Genomic DNA, 25,241 nt, shown 5'->3' on the forward strand with positions numbered 1-25,241 from the left:
CACAAAATGACAGAAAATAACCCTAAATGACTTTAAAAAGAAACAAAATGACCAAAAAAAGACACAAAATTAATTTAAAAAGACACAAAACTACCAAAAAAAGACACAAAATTATTTAAAAAAGGCACAAAATTACCAAAAATAAGTGATTAAAGCGACTTAAAGTGCCATTCATATAAAACTCACATTTAACTTTCATATCAAGGCGGGAGCCACAAAATATCGTCATGAGGGCCGCAGTTGGCCCGCGGGCCGCGAGTTTGAGACCCATGGTGTAAAGTGACCCGACTAAGTTTTTATATTCTATATCTTTGCAATAGACTAATTTCATCATTTAGTATTCCAGGTTTTCCTCAATTAACTTGTTTTTGATCATCATACATCCTAAATTTTTGTTTTCATTTCTTGCTTTTTGAATAAAAACCCTTTTTGTATCACTACGCTTCTAATGCACAAGGTCATTTTTGACTCGTGTGTAAACTTGATGTAATAATACAAAAAATATTTTTCTTCATAAAGTATGACAGGAAAAATGGTTATAATGATCTGTTGTAATAAAAAAATGTTGTGCATTAGAAGGTGTTTATATGTTGTTTATATGCATCAAAGGGTTAATAATAAAGCTAATTCTAGTGCCTATTTATAACAGAAATACATTTCCATGGACTTGCGTGATGTGTTTCTTCATTTTTATTGCTGAATTTCAAAAAACGTCTTCCCAGCCGTCCCTGTAAACCATTGTTTGTTTGTTTGTTTTTTCAGGGAAATCTGCTGAACGTGCATGTTTGCTCAGCACAGTCTTGTTTTGCAACACCTTGCTTGGCATTCAGACAGACAGAAATGAAAGCAACCAAGAAAATCGACAAAATAAAAACATTTTTAGCAGAATGACCCTTCAGCTATTTAGGTCATTGCAAAAGCTATGGCTATTAAACTGCTACATTTATTAAAAACACTGAACTATAAGCAAATAAATGTGGATTTGTGGTGGTTTCTGTATTGAAGTGTTCAAGTATAGTGGAAAAAAAAGTTTTTTACTACTTTATCAAAGAATACCAAAATCTTTATTATTTATTGGACAGCTACGCCATTCAACAGTTCTGAATCTCCCCTGATGGGGCCCTTTAAAACCAAACAGGTGATAATGAACACACGCTGTATATTTATGGGACATTGGCTTGCTGGCTCTCATAAATAATTACTTGTCAGACCAATGTGAGGGAGAAGAACAATTTTCTTCATTTCTATGTGTAGAGTGGCATTTGCAGCCTCGAGCGCAGTTTCCAAATTTATTTTTGACACATTTTTCTCTCCCTCTACACTCTAGCGATGATGTCATCCACTCTAGCCTCTCCATAGGGTAACATTGGGGGGATTTTTTTGGTGTGTTTTTGCCGAATAATTTGAAAACCGTTATAGTATTTAGTGTGCTTTTGCAAGCACACTCAATTATTGGCTTACGTTCTGGGTTATGAAGTGGAATAAACACAATCAGCAGTGATAAACAGTCAATGTTAATGATATGTTATTGCTCTGCACAGTGTTTTTTGGCAACACCTTGCTTGGCATTCAGACACACAGAAATGAAAGGAACCAAGAAAATCGACAAAAAAACAACATTTTTAGCAGAATGACCCTTCAGCTATTTGTGCCATTGTCAAATCTATGGCTATTAAACTGCTACATTTATTAAAAACACTGAACTATAGGCAAATAAATGTGGATTGGTGGTGGTTTCTGGATCGAAATGTTCAAGTACAGTTGAAATGAAACTTATTTACTACTTCTCTACTCTATCAAAGAATACCAATATCTTATTTTCTGAATCTCCCCTGATGGGGCCCTTTAAAACCAAACAGGTGAAAATTAACACACACTGTAATAATTACTTGTCAGACCAATGTAAGGGAGAAGAACAATTTTCCTATGTTTCTATGTATAAATAATTTCTGTAGAGTGGCATTTGCAGCGTCGAGTGCAGTCTCCAAATTTATTTTTGTCAATTTTTTCGCTTCCTAGCGATGATGTCATCCACTCTAGCCTCTCCATAGGGTAACATTGGGGGGATTTTTTTGGCGTGTTTTTGCCGAATAATTTGAAAACCGTTTGTGCTTTGACTTTTCTAAGGGTTTCGGCACTTGTCATGGCCGAGCCGGTCAATTTGATACCTTTTTATCTTAACTTTAAGAAAAAAGCCCGGTGAATAAAAAAAACACTGAACTATAAGCAAATAAACGTGGATTTGTGGTGGTTTCGGGATTGAAATGTTCAAGTACAGCTGAAATAAAAGTTATTTACTACTTCTCTACTTTATCAAAGAATACCAATATCTTAGTGCTTATTGGACAGCTACGCCATTCAACAGTTCTGAATCTCCCCTGATGGGGCCCTTTAAAACCAAACAGGTGAAAATTAACACACGCTGTATATTTATGGGGCATTGGCTTGCTGGCTCTCATAAATAATTGCTTGTTTGTGTTTCTTTTTTTCCTTCTCAACCCTCAATAAAAATCTTCAGGCTCTATTGGCTGCCTCTATTGTTCAATTTTTGATAACAACAATCAAAACAACACTGTGGTGGGTGAAGATCAATAGCCCACTCCACTCTGCCGCCATCACAGGCGCGATGAAGAGAATAGCCGGAGTGAAGATGCATTCCAACTCAGATCATCAATACGGTTCATGATCTTTGAGAAAAGAAATGTTCCAGGAGCAATGGTTAATAGTGTTATTTTCTTCCCATATCGTCACCATGTCTATTGACAGCCCAACACACACACACACACACACATAGAGCACACTCCTGCCCTGCAGCTGTGTGTTGTAGTGTCCCTCTCCTATTAACCAGGTTGCCTTAGAATCAATAGAAAACATAAAGAGGCTTAATCTTTTCAGGTGCTTGGCGCTGATTGCCTATTACACAATAATAACACACCTTGAATCCCGTGGAGCATGAGAGGCAGAAACAGAGTCACCTCATGCGCACACATTACACACACTGCCACAAAGTCAAGTCACACAGTAAATCTATAGGTTTACAACTGAACAGATGGTGTCAGCAGTGGCGCGAGGTCTTTATGAGGGGTGTTAGCTAACGTGGTGAGAGAAATTCCAGCAGAAACAGTGGGATATCAGGGGATACAGTTTATCGCCTGGTGGAATGAGACACTGCCGGTGTCCCCTTTTGTAGACTAAGGTCTCCGGTCTTCTGGTATGCAGCTTTAGGTTATAGAAGTTCCATAAGAGTCTTCTCCGGGGCAGGATAACAGCTGCTGCAGTATACAACTCCTGTATTAGTTGTAAATGTTGAGTGTGCTTGACTCTGGCCCGTGACTCACAAACTCTTAGAGTACAATTTATTTCTTTGTTTCTTAATTTGAACTGTTTACGCCCAAACTCTGACGGCTTTAGCAGACCAGTAAGAAGTAAGTGAGTAAGAAGAACAATTTTCCTACGTTTCTATGTATAAATTATTCCTGCAGAGTGGTATCTGCGGCCTTTTTGACAAATTTTTCTCTCCCTCTTCACTCTAGCAATGATGTCATCCACTCTAGCCCCTCCATAGGGTAACATTGGGGGGATTTTTTTGGCGTGTTTTTGCAGAATAATTTGAAAACCGTTTACATTAGATTACAATTTGAACTGTTTACACCCACACTCTAACTCTGACAGCTTTAGCAGACGAATGTGAGGGAGAAGAACAATTTTCCTGCGTTTCTATGTATAAATTATTTCTGTAGAGTGGTATAGACGGCCTTGAGCGCAGTTTCCAAAAATCTATTTTTGACAATTTTTTCTCTTCCTCTGCACTCTAGCCTCTCCATAAGGTAACATTGGGGGGATTTTTTGGCGTGTTTTTGCCGAATAATTTGAAAACCGTTTGCTGAAACCCTTAGAAAAGTCACAACACACTTGTCATGGCTGAGCCGGTCAATTTTATACCTTTTTTAATGTCTGTGTGAACAAAACTCTGGGAGGAGTAGTCGACCGAAAAAAACCACAGAAGAAACGGAAGAATAAGAACTAGGAAATTTTTTTATACATTTTGAGTGTGCTTGACTCTGGCCCATGACTCTACCCATACATTAGATTACAATTTGAACTGTTTACACCCAAACTATAACTCTGACAGCTTTAGCAGACCAATGTGAGGAAGAAGAACAATTTTCCTAAGTTTCTATGTATAAATTATTTCTGTAGAGTGACATTTGCAGCCTCGAGCGCAGTTTCCAAATTTATTTTTGACAAATTTTTCTCTCCCTCTGCACTCCAGCGATGATGTCATCCACTCTAACCTCTCCATAGGGTAACATGGGGGGATTTTTTGGCGTTTTTGCCGAAACCCTTGCCGAAAGTCAGAGCACACTTGTCATGGCCAAGCAGGTCGATTTGATACCTTTTTAGAGTATGTGCCCAAAACTCTGCGAGGAGTAGTCGACTGAAAAAAAACACAGAAGAAACGGAAGAATAAGAAGAAGCCCGGTGAATAGTTTATAGTGTGCTTTTTCAATTGGCTTAAGTTCTGGGATATGAAGTGGAATAAACACATCCTCAAATACCACACATCATCAAAAAACCACTATGAGACAGAGAAAGCTTTACATTTCAACAATCAGCAGTGATAAACAGTCACGTTAATGAGCAGTTATACAGTTTTTATTTTCCACATTCACTGACGTCGTGCTGTAAGTCATTAGGTGTTGGGCTGTCAGTGTTGCTCTTCCAGAAAGCCCTGCTGAATTCCAGTGCTGTGGATGACTGGAGTCTGGTTGTTGACTCTGGCTGTGTTTCTATAAACTGAGCCAGCAGGACAGGTGGAGGATCTGGGAGTCAGCAAAGTCCAGGACTGGAACTAGGGCAACGGACGGACTGGACTCTCCCAGAGAGTTTCTTAAACTTTCTTCAAGTCCTGGCAGGTAGAGGTGGGGAGGGGGATAAAAGGGGTGAAGGCACCAAAAAAAAAGAAAAGAGGAGGTGTTAGTTTCAAGAGAAATTGGACATTCAGTTCTCATATAGCCACCCCCACTCACTGCAAAAAAAGCCAACTTGTATTTTTTGCCTAAAACAGTGATTTAAGTTGGTAAAACTTGGAAATATAAATTATTGACATTTAGGGCAATAATGTAAGTTAGCACAACAAAGGAAGGCATTTGTCTGCTCAAAAACAAGTTTGTGGGTTGTTGTTACTTATATCTTTAAGTTGGGGTTCACAACAAGGGACAATAGTTCTGATAACTCTTATTTCTCTGTTGTGAAATGCGGGAAAGCGGTGAAATTCGGTCATTAGCAAAAGCTAGCGGCTAACTGATGCTAGCGGCTAACTGATGCTAGCGGCTAACTGATGCTAGCGGCGCTGCTTGTTACAGCTACAAGAGTAGCCATTAGCGTATCAATGCTAACTCAAAATTGTGGTCACAACATTAGCTGACATTTCATAGCGGCGTTACAATCGTGCCAATTCAGCACATTGCAGAAGTTAGCAGAAGTAAGGATTAAAAGTTACTACAATTTAAAATTATAAGTTAAAAAATCTGAATTCAGAGTTGAGCAAACTCAAAAACTAAACTTAAAACATTTAGTTTAATTGTCCAACTTAAAATTTTATCAAAGTTTGTTGCCTTGAAGTTTTGAGTTCACCCAACTTTTCTTTTTTTGCAGTGCTGGGGCCGACCCAGGACAGAGGCTGCACTTAACCCTTCGACCAGGGAACACGGGGCCTATTTACAAATTATTGGCATTCTTAAATCCTTGGCAGATTGTAGCCCCCCTGATTCAACTCCCTGCAGTGCAGACATATGGTCAGCAAGGACTGAACTCTAAGCTACCCCTCCCAACCTCAAACACAGTCATATACAACCAAACACATACACACTGAAGGAAGGGAGGGGGCCGGCCCTGCCATGCCCTTTTGGACAATTGAGCAGCTTGTTGGGGGGATCTAGTGCAATGGATCCTCTGCTCCTGTTGTGTTGGGATGTTAGGAAGCTGTGTTGGGACTACCTCTCAGTTTTTACTGGAGCTGAGAGATGTTGTTAGTGTGTGTGTGTGTGTGTGTGTGTGGCCGGACTACAGACGGCCAGTGGACATGTGAGAATTCATTGAGCGTCTCAGAGCCTGCTCTTGATGACAGCCTGTCTATTTAGCAACTGCCCGCTGGGATGTTGCCCATTCCCTCCTCTGCTTCATGCACTAATTGGTCACAAGTGTTCCTGTCTCATGCTTGACTGTCCAGGCTTATAACTACTGATTTAAAAAGGTATATTGTGTCACTTTTAGGCATTAAAATATCTAAAAATGACTTGACCTATGTACATATTTTTTTGCTGAGTTGTGTACTTACACTGCAAATTATTTGGTTCTTACCAAGATAAAATAACTTAGATTTAGAAGTGTTAGATAAGTGATCTTGTTTTAAGAGTTAATTTATTTTTTTAAGCTTTCAACATGCTTATTTCTAGATTTAACAATCTTACTTCAAGAAATCTTGTCAAGTGAAATTAGCTGTCCATGCAGCAAGATAATTTCCCTCAGATTTAGTGTTTTTATCTGGTTTTAGACACATCTTTTTGTAGTGTACATTACCCAATCAAACCTAGATAAAACCTTTAATTGAGGTAGAAGTTAGTTAGCGCTCCATGGGGTCATATCCATTTTCTGCATGCATTAATGTGGTAGTTATCTGCTAGAAGCTGACAGACACTGTTTTTTTTATCCCTTTTTCAAGCTACGTTTTTACAATACACATCCCGAATCTTGGTCATTTTTAACTATATATTTTAACCTGATGAAGTTAGTCATTACATGTCTGGATTTAAGTTTAGCAAAAGTAAAACAAGTTACGTGAAACTGCTTTTTAATCAGTTTTGTTTGGGGTTTTACAGGATGATTAAACTCCCGGTATAAACCTGAACCTGAACAACAAACACTGTAGGAATCCAAACCAGGAGAAGCTGTCTAGAATAAAGCCAATGGTGGTGAAGACAACAACTCCCATGATCCTCTGCTCCTTTATAGCATCACCAAACTCTGTTATTAGTTATTGTTTTAATTAAGAGACCCCTAGTGGCAGAAAAACTACATATTGTGCCTTTAAAAGCATCCTGGATTGGACTTTATGGCAGTTATGGCATTGTGTCACTTTTGTACCATCACTACTGCAAATAAATCTTTTTGAACATATGTCTCATATAATGTCGAACTCCCTGCAGTAAAAAAAAAAAAAGATGTTGTCTAAAACGTAAATAAACAATATGATAAATTGCTAATCCGTCGTGACAAATATTCAACTAAAAATTGTATAAAACAGTATCATTTACAGTATGGTTAGTTCAAACTGATAAACTTTTGTTTATGTAACTATAGACTCTGTATATAATTCTGAATTTGATGCATTCTGTTTTTCATATACAGTTGCAAGAAAAAGTATGTGAACACTTTGAAATTTGTCATAAATCGTGATCTGATCTGCATCTAAGTCCCAAGTCACTATGAATGTTCAATAAAAACATGAAATATTATAATTGTTTGCATGGTATTAGGTTAAGCACATTGTATTTGTCTATACGTAGGACTTAGATGCAGATCGGATCACATTTTATGACAAATGAATGCAGAAAACTAGTACATTTCAAAGTGTTCACATACTTTTCGTGCAACTGTATGTTTATACAGCGTCCCAACTTCTTTGGAATCCGTGCTGTAATTCCTGATTGTTATCTTGTGTCTTGGTGGACGAACACAAACTAATGCTCTTTTAACAGCATCTGCTAGTGCTGCAGTACCACTTTATGACATTTATGTGAACTTGTGGAGAGAGGAATGAGGACAGAGAGGTTACGCGAGCAGTTCAGCACTATTTAATAAGCCTCGTTCTCTTTCATTTGAAGCACACGCAGCATGCCAAACATCCTTACAAAGAGCCCACACACCCTAATTAGCTAATATGCACTACAGCTTAAAATACCCCCACTGAACACAGGCCTTTTTTGGAGGGCATTAAAAGCCTAAATATGTGTTATCAGAGCATGTGGTGCACCCTGGGAAGCAGGATCCTCTGGAGATCCTCTGGAGATCACAGACAGGATGGTTTTATTAAGAGAAGAAACACACCCTTCATCACACCTTGCGCACTCAGCCTGTTTTATGTCGGGATGTTTTAATCTTTGTATTAACAGATAGGAAATAATTGTGCTCTCTCTGTGTACACAGACATGCCTGCTTATGCATGAATGAGAGACATGAGGGGGGTGAAGGTGACTTAAGTGACCAGGCAATTTTGTGTTCTTTTGTCTTTGTGAGTGGAAAAGTGAGCAAAGACACTCACTGCTTTGCTAAAAAACCCTATAAATGCTTCTCACACAGAATCCTATGAACACTCACACACTCAATCCCCGACCCCCGGTCTCTCAGCCCCTCTTTGGGCTTCACAGGGAGCCTCATTGAGAGGACCAGTGGACAGAGGCTGCAAGATTCAAAAAGCCATCACATTAGCAATGGGATGGAACTAAACCATCTCCCCAAGAGGAGCAGCCATTATTCTGCTTCACGGCAAACACACAGGGAGCTGAAAAGGTCTGCGTTTTCAAAACCAAGCCATTACTAATGCCCCCAACACCCTTTTATGCTAAACATCAATAGCCATTTTTGTTCAAAGTGATTAATATATAAATATTGTAAGGCTAAGTGAATTGAAGGATGGCTGTAAGTGAAATCGGTGGTGAAACGGAGAGAAAAGGGGGTTTCTGAGTGGGATGCTTGATGCCTGCTGGGCTTATGGGGCTTTTAAGCAGTGGCCAAGGCCCAGAGCCAGTGGTTTTTAGTTGTGCTACACTGACTTCCAAACTGGTCAAATTAACCGGTAAACGAGGTGGTAATTAGCGTGTGTTGGCTCATGAAAATTGTTGGTTTAGTCCAAGAAGAATGAGCAAGGAGTAAGAGGAGCTGCAGCAGAGTGACGGAGAAACAGAAAAAAGCCTGAATTAAATAAAAAAGCAGCTGTAATTTGTAATTTTATATCACCAACAAATCACACAGCCACTTGTATGTGAGAGGGTTGCTTGTAGTGATGAGCCTGAAGCTGAAGATGCACCTCCACATGTGTCAAATTCTGCAACTAAAACAGAAACACTGTAGACTACCTTGCCAACACCAAACAGACGGACATAGAAATGAACATTGTTGAGCATTTAGTCGCTAACGATAAATATATATTTTTCTCAGGAATTTGTGGTGACCACAACAGAACTAAAAGGTGGATGAGAATTGAACTAACATTGATCAGATTGACACAAACATAACTTCCAATGAATGCAAATGTTGCTCTGTTGGATGTGTAAATAAGCAACTGCTTGCAAACAAGTAACAATCTCAGCTGACATTGGGTGAGACAGACAATCAGGCTCTCATTCACTCCTATGGGCAATTTAGAGTCATCAATTAAACCTAAGCTGCATGTTTTTGGACTGTGGGAGGAAGTCGGGGTACCCCTTGAGAACCCACGCTGACATGCAGAGATCATGCAAACTCTACACAACCGCTCTTACTGTGAGGCAAGAGTGTTAACCACTACACCACCGTGTGGCCCCATACCTTATAATACTGCAGGTTTAAGTATTGGAGTATTAAAATGCAAAGACATCGGTAATACTTGGTCATGTTTCGGAAACAGAAATACTTGGTTATGTTTAGGGAACAGAAATACCTGGTTATGTTTAGGTCCTAAAACTACCTGGTTTTGTTTCAGTAACTTCAGTAATTTGATTTTGATATTTCCTGTGTAAAATAATGGATTCCCTTAAAAAAAAAAAAGACCTTTTTCATGCCCTTCTGTAAAAGTTGATGTTCTAGTTGAGTTGTTGGGGCCCATCTTGAAGAAAACCTTTCTATCGTAAGTAACAAGTTGAGACAAGATGTTTAAAGGTTTCATTTGGAGCATATGTCATGTCTATCAGCTGTGAATCCTAACGCAAGTAACCCAAGGGTGGGGTTGGGGGTTGGGGGTTGGGGTGGATGCAGTCACATTTTGCTCCAGTGTTGTTGTCTGTCTGCGCGCTGACAGCAGCAGTTGTGAGGCTGTGACTGCTAGCGCCAGAGGTGTTACTTTTCCTCCTTTGACTTTTTGGATTCATCACCCGATGAGCACAGGCTGTGACCCATAAAAACGCCCATGGGTGAGCTTCCAGGCCTTGACTGTGCGTGCAGGGTAAGGTAACGGATTCCAGCTCAATGATGAGTCAGTAAATGGTTTTAGGGGAGCAGTGTGTGCAGCCTATAATCAAAGAAACATGCATTTCGTGGGTGAAGATTGACGTTGATTGTGCTCCAGTAAACCATTGACCCAGTAACATGGTTAATGGTTTCTATAATTCACATACTTTCTATAGAGGAAGTAGTAAATTTGAATTTGAATGATGCTAAAATACATACATGTAGCATTTATTTGACACGTCGACACCAATTTTATTAAACTCTGCATTCAATTTTGCATATAAAATTGATGTTTGAAATATTTTAACAAGATTGCTCCTCATTGCAAAACCCTCTGACTCTCCCATTGTGGATAATGACAGACGAGATAGATGACATGCATCATATATCATGAAACAATGCTGAATAACAATTATATAATTAGGTAACAAAACAAATAGCACAGTTCATCTGTCATGCATATCAACACGTATTCGAAACGGATCAACCTTTTCCCCATTCATCACTGGTTACCATAATTTCACGTCCTCAAGAAGATGAGTTATGTCAAAGCTAAAAATGACAGTAAGATGGCTGGTTTGGCACAGATTCAAAAATGTTAATTGACTGCTTCAGCGATGACTTGACAACTGAGCCGGTGTGATCGATGTGCTCGTCGCCCTTTTCCCTCCGAGAGAACATCTCTCAGGATAAAACAAATACCGTTCCACATTTGCCTTGACGAGAACCCTGATTCCTGGGAGCAGGAGATGGCGGCGTATAAAAGTGTAATGATGACAAAAGAGTGTGCCAGCTGCTTGGGTTACTGTACACAGTGCAGGCACAACAAATGGCTTACAATAATTAAACACAGGAAGAAGTGGAGATCCTCTGGAGAGACTGCTTCCTAGAATATCTTATGGAGTTTACTTAACCAATGTCAGCTCAAACTTTCTTTGAAAAGAAAGTGCAGAGAGACAGGCTGTCACTTTGTTTCCATGAATACAATGATGTGGAGCTTAACCTGCGAGAACAGTGTTGCTTTCAACAGAACAGCGTATTTAGAATTAATCCTCTTGATGAGTGTAAATATTAGATCAATTTAAAGCTCATGTGTTGTGTCTTCAGTGAGATGTGCAGTGCATCACGTCCTCATAGCTAAATGACAGAATAGGTTGTCAATGACTCTCAAAACAATAAATAATGACCTTAAACTCTGCTTCCATATGATTTTTTTACTCTACACTGCACATGTACATACACCTTTTATTGTGTTTATTATTGTTACTGTTATGGTTATTGTTGTAAGTATATGTGGGTTTAATTTTACTTTTTATTGTCTATTTTTTTTTTTTTTATCATTTTGTGAAAAAGAAACACATAAAACAGCAGAAGAATTGTTATGAATGAATGTATGCATAATGGAAGCATGCATCATTTTGTCACTTTTCCCTTGTGAACAAACGCCCTGCCGACCAAAACAAAACAATCAAAAAAGAAAAAAAAGGTTAATATTAGTTTGTAGTATGCTACAATAAAAACTAAGTTTAAAAAAAAAGTATCAGTTCTATTTAAAGTTGGAAAAAACAGGTATCCGTTTTAAACATGTAAGACATCAAAGTTGTCATTAAACAATCATGTGGTTAATGTTGTGAAACAGAATTACTCAGTTATGTTTAGGCACTAAAACTACCTGGGGTTTTTTTGGCAACAGAACTACTTGGTTATGTTTAGGGAAAATACATATTCAGTTATGTTTAGGTATTAAAACAACCTGGTTTTGTTTCAGAAACTGAACTATGTGGTTCTGTTAAGGGAACATAAAGACTCAGTTATGTTTTGTTACTAAAACTACCTGGTTTAGTTTCGACGATAGAAATACTCGGTTATGTTTCGGAAACAGAAATACTCGGTTATGTTTAGGTAATAAAACTACCTGGTTTTGTTTTGACAATAGAACTACTTGGTTATGTTTAGGGAACAGAAATACTTGGTTATGTTAAGAAAGAGACATTGTGACAATGTTATGTCATGTGACATCATGTAATGTAACAACGTTGTGACCACATAACAAAACCGGTTAACGGTTAAGTTAAAATAACTACATATCGATTTTTCGTTGCACACATCACATAAACACTAGTCTCTTGGGTTAAAATCTTGTGTTTTCCTGACTCATCCAATCACCCAACTTCCTTCCTCTGCTGACACTTTTGCCTTTGTACCCGTTATAATAACTACAGCCACTAGAGGTCGCCACCGAACAACAAACGTAAATATTGGTTGTAAAAAGATGCTTGCACAGAAGATTTATTTTGTGGGTGAGGTCGTTCTGGTCCAGTGACATACCTGTAACAACCTGCTGAGCCAGGGCGTGGTTGCACTTGTAGAAGACTCTGGCACACAGCGGCACCAGCTCAGCATCCATCTTCTTCATGGTTTTCTTGAACGTTTCACCAACTGCTTCTGTTACGTCCTTAACACCGACCACCTCCAGGTCATCGCCGGGCGCAGCCAGGGAAAGTGAAAGCGAAGCACTGCTCATATCAGCAGACATTACAGTGTGGCACTCTATGGACCCGCACGCCACCTTTGTAGTCACGTGACAGGAAGTCCTTTGGGTGGGGTCGTCTTGAACTGCAGTCACATGAAGCTCAACAGCTGCACCCTTCGGTAGGGCCGGTACCACTACCACCAGTAATGGTGCAGGTTTGGTCTCAGGCTCCCACAACGAATCCTGCAATGCAGACAGATGGAATTCAAATTAACTGGCTGGAAAACGATATAGCATGCTGTGCTACACACTGCAATCAAATGTATGGCCCTCCTGCTGGGATGCACGCTGCGCTTTCTGACCACAAACACTACTCAATCAACATTAAACATTATTGTAAAGCGCATCGTAAAATTCTACCACACAGCACTAAGACAGGCTCTTTACTTGACAGGCTGACAGGCTATCAATTAACATGAGATTGTGAGGTGACCCTCGGTAATGATAGTGTGTACAAACAATTCACAAAGAATCCATAGTGCTTGCAGCCACAAAATGCACAAATGCATTCACTTTGAGCTGTTTGCTAACATGACAGGTCCTATCCAAGATGACTTCTCACCTTTCTGAGAAGATCACTCACAACATGTGTATGGCAGCTGCACCACAAACATTTAGCGGAAAGCTGCATCAATTTTATCTATAGAGCCAAAAACTCTTTATTTTTTTTCTCCTGTGGACTGAGGGCCATTAGCAGTAACAAAATGTCTTGGAGCAGTGCTACAATGTGGCCCTCTAATAATACTTGGCTGTGGCTTCATCTGCTAATGGGAGAGAAATGAGTGTTTTATATAACCGTCATTTCAGTCGGAGTCGATAGGGCAAAAACACTTAACCCCCTTTTCAATTTGCTGGATCAATTTTCATCCACTTACACCCCACTTCGTAAGTGCAGAATAATAACAGGTTACTTACATTTTATTTTGATATTCACTCACAAAAAAAGAGAAATCATTGACAAGAGCAGACGACGGCCTCTTTGTCCCTCCAACAGACGAACCCGTCATGACCCAATCAGCCAGATTCACTGAAGCAGCACTTACCTTCAGATTAAACTTTAGCAAACGCTTAATTGTGTATCAACAGCTAACCTCTTGCCTTGGGAGAGTGAGACCAGAAAAAAAAGCAAGTGTCCTGAATGAGTACGTGTGCAGAGGTTAAGATTTCTTCACTCTGCTGATTTTCGAAGAGAGCCTAGCTTTGCAGTGATCAACAATCACAAGAGCAGAGAACAATAGCCGTGTCAGCACGGACCTCTTAGCATGTCAGACAAAGTGACAGCACATATACGTGTCCTATGCTTTGATAAATGTTATATTAGCACTTCTGGCACGGGCTAGGTATTCTGCCTGGAGGGAAGTGCTCCTGCACTTGTCAATAGTGATTGAACATGGGACAGAGAGTGGGAACTGGGGAGAGAAGTGACAGGACAGGGGGTCCTGCTCAGCCAGGCTTAAAGGCCACCCTGCAGGCCTTGGGTGCTGAGTTACTATACACCCAACCGACCATCCACAAGGAGATCAGGGGACTTCAGCAGTGCAGCTCCAGCCTCTGGCACAACTTTACTGTGACGGCACAGTTGCTGAGTTTTTGTCAGAGCTGTCGCACAAGGTTACATCAGTGCTTTCTTTTCTTTTTTTATTAATGTAGCCGCAAAAATGTTACGTTAGGTGGGAAGTTTGTTCAGCGGTTCCATGGAGCTCATAGACTGTATATAAATAATGGACGTAGTCACTGTGATGTCACCCGTTGGTTTGTGGCCCGTTGGAAGCATCGAGTTCAGAGTTACAGTCGTCGCCATCTTGTTTCGGATACGGGGAGAAGACCATATTTGGCCTCTCTACACCTCAACCTGACTGAGAGAAGCTGCTGCTAATTCATGTTAGCATTAATTGGAGCATTAACTGGGATGTTAGTTTTGGCTAGCAAAAAAACAAACACAAAATGTACGTTACTGACCTCAGAAAAATGAACGACTCCTTGGAGTGTCTGTTAGTCCAACCAAACGCTGAACAAGACATTTACTGAACAAAACACTGTCATTAAGTGAAAATACAGTGAAAGGGTCAAAGTTATGAGACCAAATTGGTAAACGTCCTTTTTTATATCTATATAACGTTATATATAACTTTATTGACACATTGCCGTGGATGCAAATTCTTCTGCTTCTCTTCTGATGACGGCTCGCCTTGTTAGTGACCTGTCAATCAAAGGTAGCCCCGCCCAAAATCATACGATTCTTTATCCTCTATTTCCTTCTAAATGGGGCCATTATTAGAACTATTAACATCAAATTTTCTTGAAGAAGATTTTTTACTAGTGATTGAGACCATAGTCTTGTCCTAAAAAAAATTTCTGAGGTAATAAATCAAGTGAGAAGTTTTCTCATTTTGCATTGAAATGAATGGACAGAAATGTTTTTGCAGCCAAACTCAGTGCCCCCTGCTGGAATTTTGGGTAGAATGCAGCTTAAAGCACTTCCTGGTTTGCCTCCCTGCTCAGACCCGGAGGTTGCCGCCTGGTGGAGCTAAATGTGCATTATTGTGCATCCATTGTGTGTGTGTGTGTGTGTGTGTGTGTGTGTGTGTTTGAGGCTTCAGTGTGGTAAGAACTCGATTACCCTGCCAGAGGAATGAGAGGGGGAACACTGGCTGACATCCCTACCTGACCAGAGATCATTTATTAAATTAATCCAATAAAACACAAACTTTGATATATGGTGGTGCTGAGTGCTTGAGTGGCAAGCTGAGAGGGCAGGCAGGTGGCAGAATGAGTGTGTGTGTGTGTGTAGAGGGCTCTGTTCCGCTCTACACCAGCCACTTAACACAATCCATCTCATTACTTCATCCCACTTCAGTTACAGGGCATGCAGCCATTGCCCCAGTGCTCCCTCACTCTGTACACTCTAAGAAAAGATTCAGGAGGTTAGTTAGTATGACTTAAAAACATGAGCTTTTTCAGCATAAAAAATACAATTTGTTACATGTCCATTGTTTTTATTAAGTTGATAATTTATTTCAAAAAGTGGATCAAAATTAAAAATGAAGAAAGATGTCTTAACTCAGAAATGTATCGATTTTAGATAAGCATTTGTGCCTTCACTTAACAAGGGAAAGTATTAAGGTAATGAAACTTAATATTGTATTACAATATGTCTGACTTAAGTGAAATGAGTTACTTATACTCAATAAAATTGAGGTAACAATTTGCATGGACTTTGCTGAGTAGAAAAAAGTAAAATAAAGGAGTTATAGCAACTTAAATAGAGTAATTTGACCACTTACGACTTACCGTCGTTATGCACTTTATGTGTTTTTTATGCACACTGTTCATTGCACCTTATTGTTTCACGGCACCAACATTTTTATACTGTATATTCATATTTATTCTGCACTGGAATTCTACTCCTTGATACATACTCCTTCTTTAGACACTTTATTTTAAATAACATTTTATTGTATTTTTATTGTATTTTTATATTTTTAAGTATTTTTAAGTTTTATTTTAAGTATATCTATCTATCTATCTAAATTGGTTCAACATAATTAAACTTGTAGAGGACAAAACAAATCATGTTGGTTGTACTAGACTTATTGAGTTAGTTCAGCTATAAAAGTCTCATTGGAAATACTCAATAATGTCTTAGTTGGAATGACTTAAAAAGATAAATGCAAATTGTTACAACATTTTTTTTTAAGTTGAGCCAGTGTCATTTTTTTAGAGTGTATGCAGCAGGTAAAGGCATGAAGTCTACTGTAGATGTGCTGTGCTCAGCTCTCTACACTGATGGGGTGTGACCTGCCTCTCCTTATGTTTGTTTTCTTTCTCCCCACTTTCCTCCCTCTAACTCCGGTCCGTGCGCCTGGAGCGTGCGGTGGGTTGGAGGGCCGAGAGGCGTGAAAGCCGAACGGTAAACACGGTAATAAGGAAGTGGTGTAAAGGCGGGGAACAGCGGGGAGCTGATGGGACTGCGCTGCTTAGCCAGTTCCCCTACATTTCCTGCCCAGCGGGACGCCTTCAGCATGTGGCTCTATGTCTCAGCACTTACTGTAGTGCTGTCAGTCTGCTATAATATCCCCTCCCATTCACCGCCTCATTCGCTCTCTTTTCTTAAGATTCCACTCTGAAGCTCGTCAGACTGTTTGTGTAAATGAAACACACAGGGCCATGTCAGTGGGGTGAGGGAGAGTTTAAGGCTACGGGGCCATTATAAAACCATAGACGTCAGAAGTCCCGAGTAAGCAGGAGAGGAATCATTTAAAAAGGCTTATACTGTGGTGTGCAGGGGAGAAAGTCTCCACGCTGCATATTCTGCTCTATTAAATGGAATGACTCACCAATCAGAATTTTAGTAAAAAACAATTTCTTAGAAAAATGTTTTCTCACGTTTGTACGAATATTTTGGGAGAGAATATATCAATCAATCAGACTTTATTTGTATAGCACTTTTCATACAAGAGAAATGTAACACAGAGTGCTTCACATAAAAAAGGACTACTACTACTACTACTAATAATAATAATAATAATAATAAAACATAGAAACAAGCAAACACCCTCCATCTCATTAAAAACAAAGCACAGACATCTCAACGTGGAGCAGTGAGGAAACACTGGAGGCAGGTTAGAAATTAATTAGATAAAATAAATAAAAATAAAGTAAGGTAAGATCAAATAAAATAAAATAAAAAACAAAAGTAAATAAAAATAACAATAAAAAGTTTTAAAAAAGCTAGATAAGAAGATGAAAACAATAAATAAATAATTAAAACAGTAGAGCATGATATATATATATAAAGACTAATAAATAGTAGCAAAAAATAAATAAATCAATAAATAAATAATAGAGAAGATGTTGTAACACTAAGATGCATGAGCAGAAAAAAATGTTTTAAAATGGTTCAAGTAAAAGCCAAATTAAAAAGACAAGTCTTAAGTTTGCTCTTAAAATAAAATAAAAGTAAATCAGATAAATAAATCAGATTAAAAAGACCATTAAGAGAGTTAAAAATCAGTAATCGATTCTGAAGCACACAGGCAGCCAATGCAGAGACTTTAAAATAGGTGTAATATGAGCTCTCTTTCTGGTATATATAATATACAATATAATAATAATAATAATATATAAGAATGTTTTTTATTAGCCTTAATACCAAAAACAATATTCAAACCTTATTTTCTGACATGCTTCCTGATTCTGCTATTGCTACACAAAGAGACTGAGTCTGTTTAACATTTATTGACTTATCACATCAACATCTCCCTGTTCATCAAAGCCTTCGCACACACACAGACAAACAGGCTCTTTGTGGTTTAATGCACCGTAAATACAATTTCACACTTGTAGCGACTCCAGTATGCTCCCAATTAACCCTGCAAGCTTCTTCATCCACCTGATTAGAGAAATTATCAACGCACAACAACAACATGGCCCTGTGGCTTCACAGACACCCTATCATCTCACTTCACAGGTCTCCTGTCTGGAAATACACTCAATAGTAAACCACTTATATTTATGTATATAAAAGTGTAATACTGCATAATCCAACATTACACAACTGGATTTCAATCAGCGTAAATAACTTAACCACATATTACATGTTTTTTTTCCCATCAGGATTCATTATAAGAACAGATGCATTTGGGGATTTTTTCAACTAATTTCTACTAATTCTATTACAAATTTATTCTAAGCAAAATGCTGTTTTAAGTACTTAATATGTCATACTTAATTCGTTTTTTTTTTGTCAATATAAGGCAGGGATGGGCAACTTAAATGCTGCAGGGGGCCACAGTTTTTCATGTTCACTACCACAGGGCCACATATAGGACCGTGCACTTAACCAGATATGATGAAACTGCAATTTTAAATATGTTTACAGTGCAGTAACTTAACATATTTCATGCTCAAATGCATGTATAGCAGTATAAATAGGAATACAAAAGGTTTGAAGCAAATACAAAATAACCACTCACTGTGATTTATTTTTTTTTCAGTGCAAGAACAGCAGAACAACATTAATTGCAAGAAGTAATTTTGTGCTTTTTTACGCTGCACTTTTAAGATTTCATGCTCAAATGCATGTAGTTGTACTGAGGGCCACTTCAAGTGAGAGTGCGGGCCGTTTTTAGTTTGTTTATGAGCCAAAATGCAAAAATAGATTGAAGAATTGAATAATAGAAAACGCAAATGTATAGTTATCGGCCGATATTTGCGTTTTTTCTTGTATTGGAATCGACCGATATGTGCAAGCATTTGCCGATCAATTATCCCATTTCACTGAGCCAGCACCAGGCAAGGCTCGGTGCAACATCTGCCATTCTCTGGTGAGCTGCTGCTGATACCGGAAAAAAGAAAAACACATCAAATATGTGGATCATCTGAGGCGCCACCACCTCCAGGCCTAGAACAACATACACATTGTTTGCTATCCAACTGTTAATATGTTTTGTTTGTTTTGTTAATAAATGTTTATTTTTTGTTTAAATTGAGACTTGTGTAACATTTGTTATCATTGTGTCATTTTTATCATGTAAATGGAGGGAGAAAAGGCAATATCGGCTTCAAGAATCGCCCTAAAAAAAGTCGCAGCACATATCGGGGATTGGTTAAGACTGAGGTCAAAATAATCGGTATCGGCATTAAAAAAATCCGTATCAGTCGACCACTAGTTTACAAATTGTCTTGCCCGTCTTCTTTTCTTGGTAACACTTTACAATAACCATCATTTATAAGTGGTGCATAGATAGTTTATTAATGTTAAATCATCATATATAAATGGCAAATGGATAGTTTATTAATGTAAGTTAATAGTTACTTTACCATTAACAAACAATTCAATTCTAATTAATAATGTTCATCAATGGACTTTTTATTAATGGTTTATAGTTGCACTCATAACATTTTAAACACTATTTTAAGCATTTGTTAACGATTTCCAAATTATTTATATAACTTTAAGAAAATGGTTGTAAAACTTCTATAAAGATTAAATCTGTAGACCTAATTGTAGTACTTTGTAAATGGTTAATATTTGGTTTATTAACCATCTATAAACATAATTTAGATGGTTATTGTAAAGCAGGAGTGTCAAACTCAAATACACAATGGGCCAAAATTTAAAACTTGAATAAAATCGTGGGCCAACATTGAACAAATAAACCTTTTAATATATACCAAACATGTTTTGCTTTAACATTAAATATGGAACCAGCAACGCTTATAAACATACAATATATAACTAAATAGTGCAGACATGCAAAATCAAATTTAAAATAAAAAACACATCAATGTCATTAATTTACAATAATAATATAATAATTTGGTATTGCCTGACGGGCCAAATAAAATTACACTGGGGGCCAAATTTGGCCCGAGGGCCAGAGTTTGACACCCCTGTTGTAAAGTGTTACCCTTTTCTTTTCTCTCTTTCAGTGAAAAACTTTGGTAACACTTTACAATAACCATCATTTATAAACGGTAAACAGATAGTTTATTAATGTTTAATCATCATTTATAAACCATATATAGATCATTTAGAATGGTAAATACATAACTGTATTAATGTTTCACTAACTAAATCATTTAAAATGGCTAACAGAAGGTATATTAATGTAAGTTTATAGTGTCTTTACCATTAACAAACATTTAAATTATGATTAATAGTTCATTAATGGATTCAGTTGCACTCATTTTAACATTTTTAACACCATATTAAGTATGTTAATGATTTTGAAATGATTCATAAACCTTTAAGAAATTGGTTAAAAACATTTAAAGATTAAATATGTATAGCACTTTGTAAATGGTTAATAATTGGTTTATAAACCATCTATAAACAGTACTTAGTTGGTTATTGTAAAGTGTTACCAAAACTTTATAGCTTTTGTTTTGAAAATAGCTTCATAAATGAATCTAACTTATGGAGCCAGCACAGTTTTTGTAAATGTGAACTCTTTCTGCTGATGCCAGCTGGCGAAGTGCTTTCTGTAGTCTGTGGGAGTTGTGTTATCAGTGTTTGACCCGAGTTAAACATTCTAATTACAGTCAGTTCAAATGAGCAGCAGTGCTTTGTATAATCCCCACCCCAGGGAGAGAGCATTTCACCTAGTTTAGGATGAAACAGTAAACCCCCCCTCCCTCCCACAGCCACTCTCCCTATCTTTCCTTGAAGTGGAAGAGAGGAGAAAGTGTAAGGGCCAAGCTGGAAGTCTCACCAAGACGATCTGCCTCACAGGCAGAAAGAGCGAGAGGTGAAGCTGCTAACCTCCGTCTCAGCTGGCTCGATTCTTCAGGGGACAACTCACCTGTTTACATACGGAGCTGTCAATTAGAGCTGGGAATCAGGTTCCTGGTGGGAATCACTGGGTCAGCTAAATGAATATTTTTGATTGTTCTGACACGGAGGCACAACAGATGGACGCTGTTGTCCATCTTCAGTGACCTTTGACCCCAACCGAGCCCCGTCACCTCCCAAAGCTTTGCCCTTGGTTCGCCTTGTTATCTAACGACGCATTCTGCATGCTAAACTGATGATATACTGTCAACGCTTTAAGGATTTTTATTCCACTGTGAGCTACGATAAGTTAAATCAATTCACAAATATACACTACGGGCCAAAAGTTTGGAAACAACTTAAACCTTGTTCTTTTTTTATTTTTATGTTATATTAGGGAATCCGACTATTCAAGCCCCATGAGGGTTTTTTGGGTTTTCCTGGCATGTCTCTATTTTATTTCAATATGTATATGGAATATATAAATTGTATTATTGTTGTTGTTGTTATTATGTTATTTTCTTTCTTTGAAAACTGTGCCAAATAAATAAATCAAATAAATCAAAAGTTTCTGTTCACAATGGCCTTCTTAAAAACCAGTATGGATTATTTGGATTTTTTAATGTGTTTACTGCATGATCAGACTTTACCTTTATTGAACTGAACCATTTTCCTCAATTTACCTTTAGGTATAGACTGATGTTACCAGACCATTGCTGAATATATGTTAACAACAGGAAAGAAGGGCTTAGTTTTAGGGTTGAAAAGATTTGGAAGAGTCACAACTTCAGTGCAAAAGTAAAAAAAAAAACAAATCACAGTTTGCATTTTTCACTTTAGCTCTTTGACTTTTGAGAGTTTGGATACAAAAATCCCAATAAATCTTGACTGTGTTCATATCTCTGACAAAAGAAACAAGAGTTCAGATTTATACATTAAGGAAAGAAGGATACACAAAGTCTAAGCAATAAAAACCCAAACACCTGATAATTATAGTAAAGGTGTGTTCTAATAAGTGACTCTTTATATAATAATCACATTTATTTTGTTGCAAAGTATAGCAATGAAACTATGATCTTTTTTGTACAAATTTGATCTTGCTTCCAAACTTTTGGCCTGTAGTGTACAATAAGGCACAATAAGTTAAATCAATTCACAAATGTACTCTTGACTGAGAGAAGCTGAATGAATGTAAGACTTCAAAAATTATAATTTGAAAGCTTTGAGAATATGATTGCTAGCCTTCAATAACAGTCTGAGAATTTTTTATTTGCTTCAAACCTTTTGTATTCCTATTTATACTGTTAAACATGCATTTGAGCATGAAATATGTTAAGTTACTGCACTGTAAACATATTTAAAATAGCAGTTTCATCATATCTGATGAAGTGCACGGTCCTATATGTGGCCCTGTGGTAGTGAACATGAAAAACTGTGGCCCCCTGCAGCAGTTAAGTTGCCCATCCCTGGTCTGGAGGGATGATGCTACTCAGAGATCCGGAGTTATGTAAATAACCTAAAGTTCTGATGATATTCCAAATTTGATCTTGCTTCCAAACTTTTGGCCTGTAGTGTACAATAAGGCACAATAAGTTAAATAAATTCACAAATATACTCTTGACTGAGGGAAGCTGAATGAATGTATGACTTCAAAAATTATAATTTGAAAGCTTTGAGAATATGATTGCTAGCCTTCAATAACACTCTGAGAATATTATATATATAGTGCTAGAGTTTTGTGGAGCTGACACAAAGTTGACATGCTCTCTCTAGTGTTTAACTCCTCTCTCCACTGAGCAGAGCCACATGTTGGAGGTGGGCTCCTGCTTGCTCCCCAAGGCCCAATTCCCATGGCTAGACAGATTACTGTGGGAGGAGAAGGGCTGCCAGGGGAGCCTGGTGCCCCTATTAGACGTATGGAGCAGGGGTTGTAAGCCGGGGCGGTGGAATGGAGGGAAAGGATGGAGGGAGGTGGCAGGAAAGAGGGGTGGAGAGGGGGATAAGCTGCTCTGAGAGTTGAACGGAGCTCCAAAATGGTGTGTGGGGGCAAAGGATTAGGGAAGCTCTGAGGAAGACATCTGCTTCTGTGCCAAGCTCCACATTATCAAAGACACCAGCGTTTCCCACATCATCAACTTTTCATGAGCGCGCTCACTGGTAAATATCAGTCGCGGCGGCTTGTGTCTCAAGGGGGGCAGAGAGGGGCGAGGAACTTTCCCTTATTTCACAACTATAAAACACGATTCTGAAAAAAAAAAAGGCCTCTGTGAAAAACTTGGGATACCATATCAAGTTTCTCTTCTTTTACTTATTCATCGACACATGGATCCCACTGTCTTTTAATGCATTAAATATGTGTTCATTATATGTGGGAGTAGTATCGTATTATAAGTATGATCAATATTTCCTCTGCATCTATAATAAAACAGGCAGTCACAGCTCTTCTTCTTAACCGCTGGTGTATATTTCATCAACAAAAAGACTGACCTCGTGTTGGCCTGCGGCCCTCAGCGTGCTCTCCCAGACAGCCCTGATGGTGGGGATGTCCTGGTGTCTGCTGGTGTAGCAGTGGGCCTGGACAACATGAGCTAGAGTCAGGCTGCTGATCACAGCCTCCAGAACCTTCTTCACGTAGCTGAAGGACAGATGGGCCTGTGTGCTGCTGCCAGCCTTCACCAGCTGCATGGTGCAGGGGACCAGAGCGATTTGTCCAGCACAGAAAACGGCTTCGTCCACCTGGAGAGAAGAGGAGAGAAGAACAGCACAGACATGTTGGCTTTATTATGGCCAAACTAAGCAGATCAGTCTACGGCCAAACTAGCAGCTTGGTGAGGCTGCATTTAGTTTAGTGTTGTAGGATACTAATATTTGCTGATTGGCTCTAAACCATGGGTCTCAAACTCGCGGCCCGCGGGCGAATTGCAGCCCTCGTGACGATATTTTGTGGTCCCAACCTTGGTATGAAAGTTTAATGTGAGTTTTATATGAATGGCACTTTACCTAGTTGTGTGTGGAAGGTCCCTTTAATAACTTTTTTGTAATTTTGTATCTTTTTTGGTAATTTTGTGTCTTTTTTTAATAATTGTGAGTCTTTTTTAGGTCATTTTGTGTCTTTTTGGGGTCATTTTGTGTCTTTTTTAATAATTCTGTGCATTTTTTGGTCATTTTGTGTCTTTTTTGGTAATTCTGTGCATTTTTTGGTCATTTTGTGTCTTTTTAAACAATTTAGTGTTTTTTCAGTCATTTAGTGTCGTTTTTTGGTCATTTTTATACTGCCTCCAGCAGCCCCCAGTTAATTTGATTTTGAGACCCCTGGTCTAAAGCCAAACTAGCAGCTTGATGAGCACCTAGTTTAGTGTAGTAGGAAACTAATATTTGCTGATTGGCTCTAAACATAAAATACAGCTGAGGCTCATAGGAATATCATCATCACCTCCACCAAGGAGGTTATGATTTCTGTTTGGTTTGTTTGTTTGTCAGCAAGATTACTGAAAAAATAAAAGCCAAATTTTCATGAAAATTGGTGCAAGGGTGAAGACCTTCGGCGGAGGTCTGTACTTTCCGAAGTGCCCCTCTACCTTTGTGGTAGGTTATAAACACCAAAGTAGCGGACAGATTTTGACCTTAATTACTTCATTGTGAGGGGAACATGAATATATCTACCAAATTTCATGTCAACCCAACCAAAATACATATTTCACGCATATGCAAAAATCATGGTGAGGAAAAGTCAGGAGATCACCAAAGTCATTAGGATTCATACCAGACCATAAATGTCTGTACAAATTTAATGGCAGTCAATCCAAACGTTGTTGAGGTATTTTAGTCTTAACCCAAATGTCTAATAGACAGATCAATGTTAAAATCCCTTTAGTGCTAAAAACATAAGTAGGCTACAGTTTTCTTAGGGCATTGCAACCCTATACTTCAATGCACTACCTTATTTATATCATACATTTACAAAAACACACTAAAGGGCTAAAGTTTCTTCTTTACTAGTCTACTCGGAACTTAATTACAGTTTTTAGAGAACAGTTCTGGTCGAGTAATGTTTATTAGTGACAATATGCAAAAGGAATACAGACTTACTGTGAAACAAAATTATTTTTATTGGCTTTAGGGCCAGAGAGCATCAATCGGCGTCATAATTGCCAATTAAAATACACATTCATTTGGTGACTTTTTATACGTATATAAATAAATGTGTATATAACCCCAACTTTTGTA

General features: G+C 38.3%; 1 protein-coding gene across 1 annotated transcript in view; it reads right to left on the reverse strand.

Moving 5' to 3' along the window:
* Nucleotides 1-4,478: 4,478 nt before the first annotated feature.
* Nucleotides 4,479-25,241, reverse strand: part of dph6 (diphthamine biosynthesis 6) — a 103,382-nt gene continuing 82,619 nt past the window's right edge. Inside the window, exons 13-15 of the mRNA XM_059353995.1 lie at nt 23,502-23,750; nt 12,535-12,922; nt 4,479-4,909 (exon numbers count right to left, since the gene is read on the reverse strand). Coding sequence (XP_059209978.1) covers nt 4,791-4,909; nt 12,535-12,922; nt 23,502-23,750 — 756 coding nt within the window. The 3' untranslated portion in view covers nt 4,479-4,790. The remainder of the gene's footprint in view (nt 4,910-12,534; nt 12,923-23,501; nt 23,751-25,241) is intronic.

The sequence above is a fragment of the Centropristis striata genome, chromosome 16, assembly GCF_030273125.1.
Source record: "Centropristis striata isolate RG_2023a ecotype Rhode Island chromosome 16, C.striata_1.0, whole genome shotgun sequence".
Taxonomy (NCBI): domain Eukaryota; kingdom Metazoa; phylum Chordata; class Actinopteri; order Perciformes; family Serranidae; genus Centropristis; species Centropristis striata.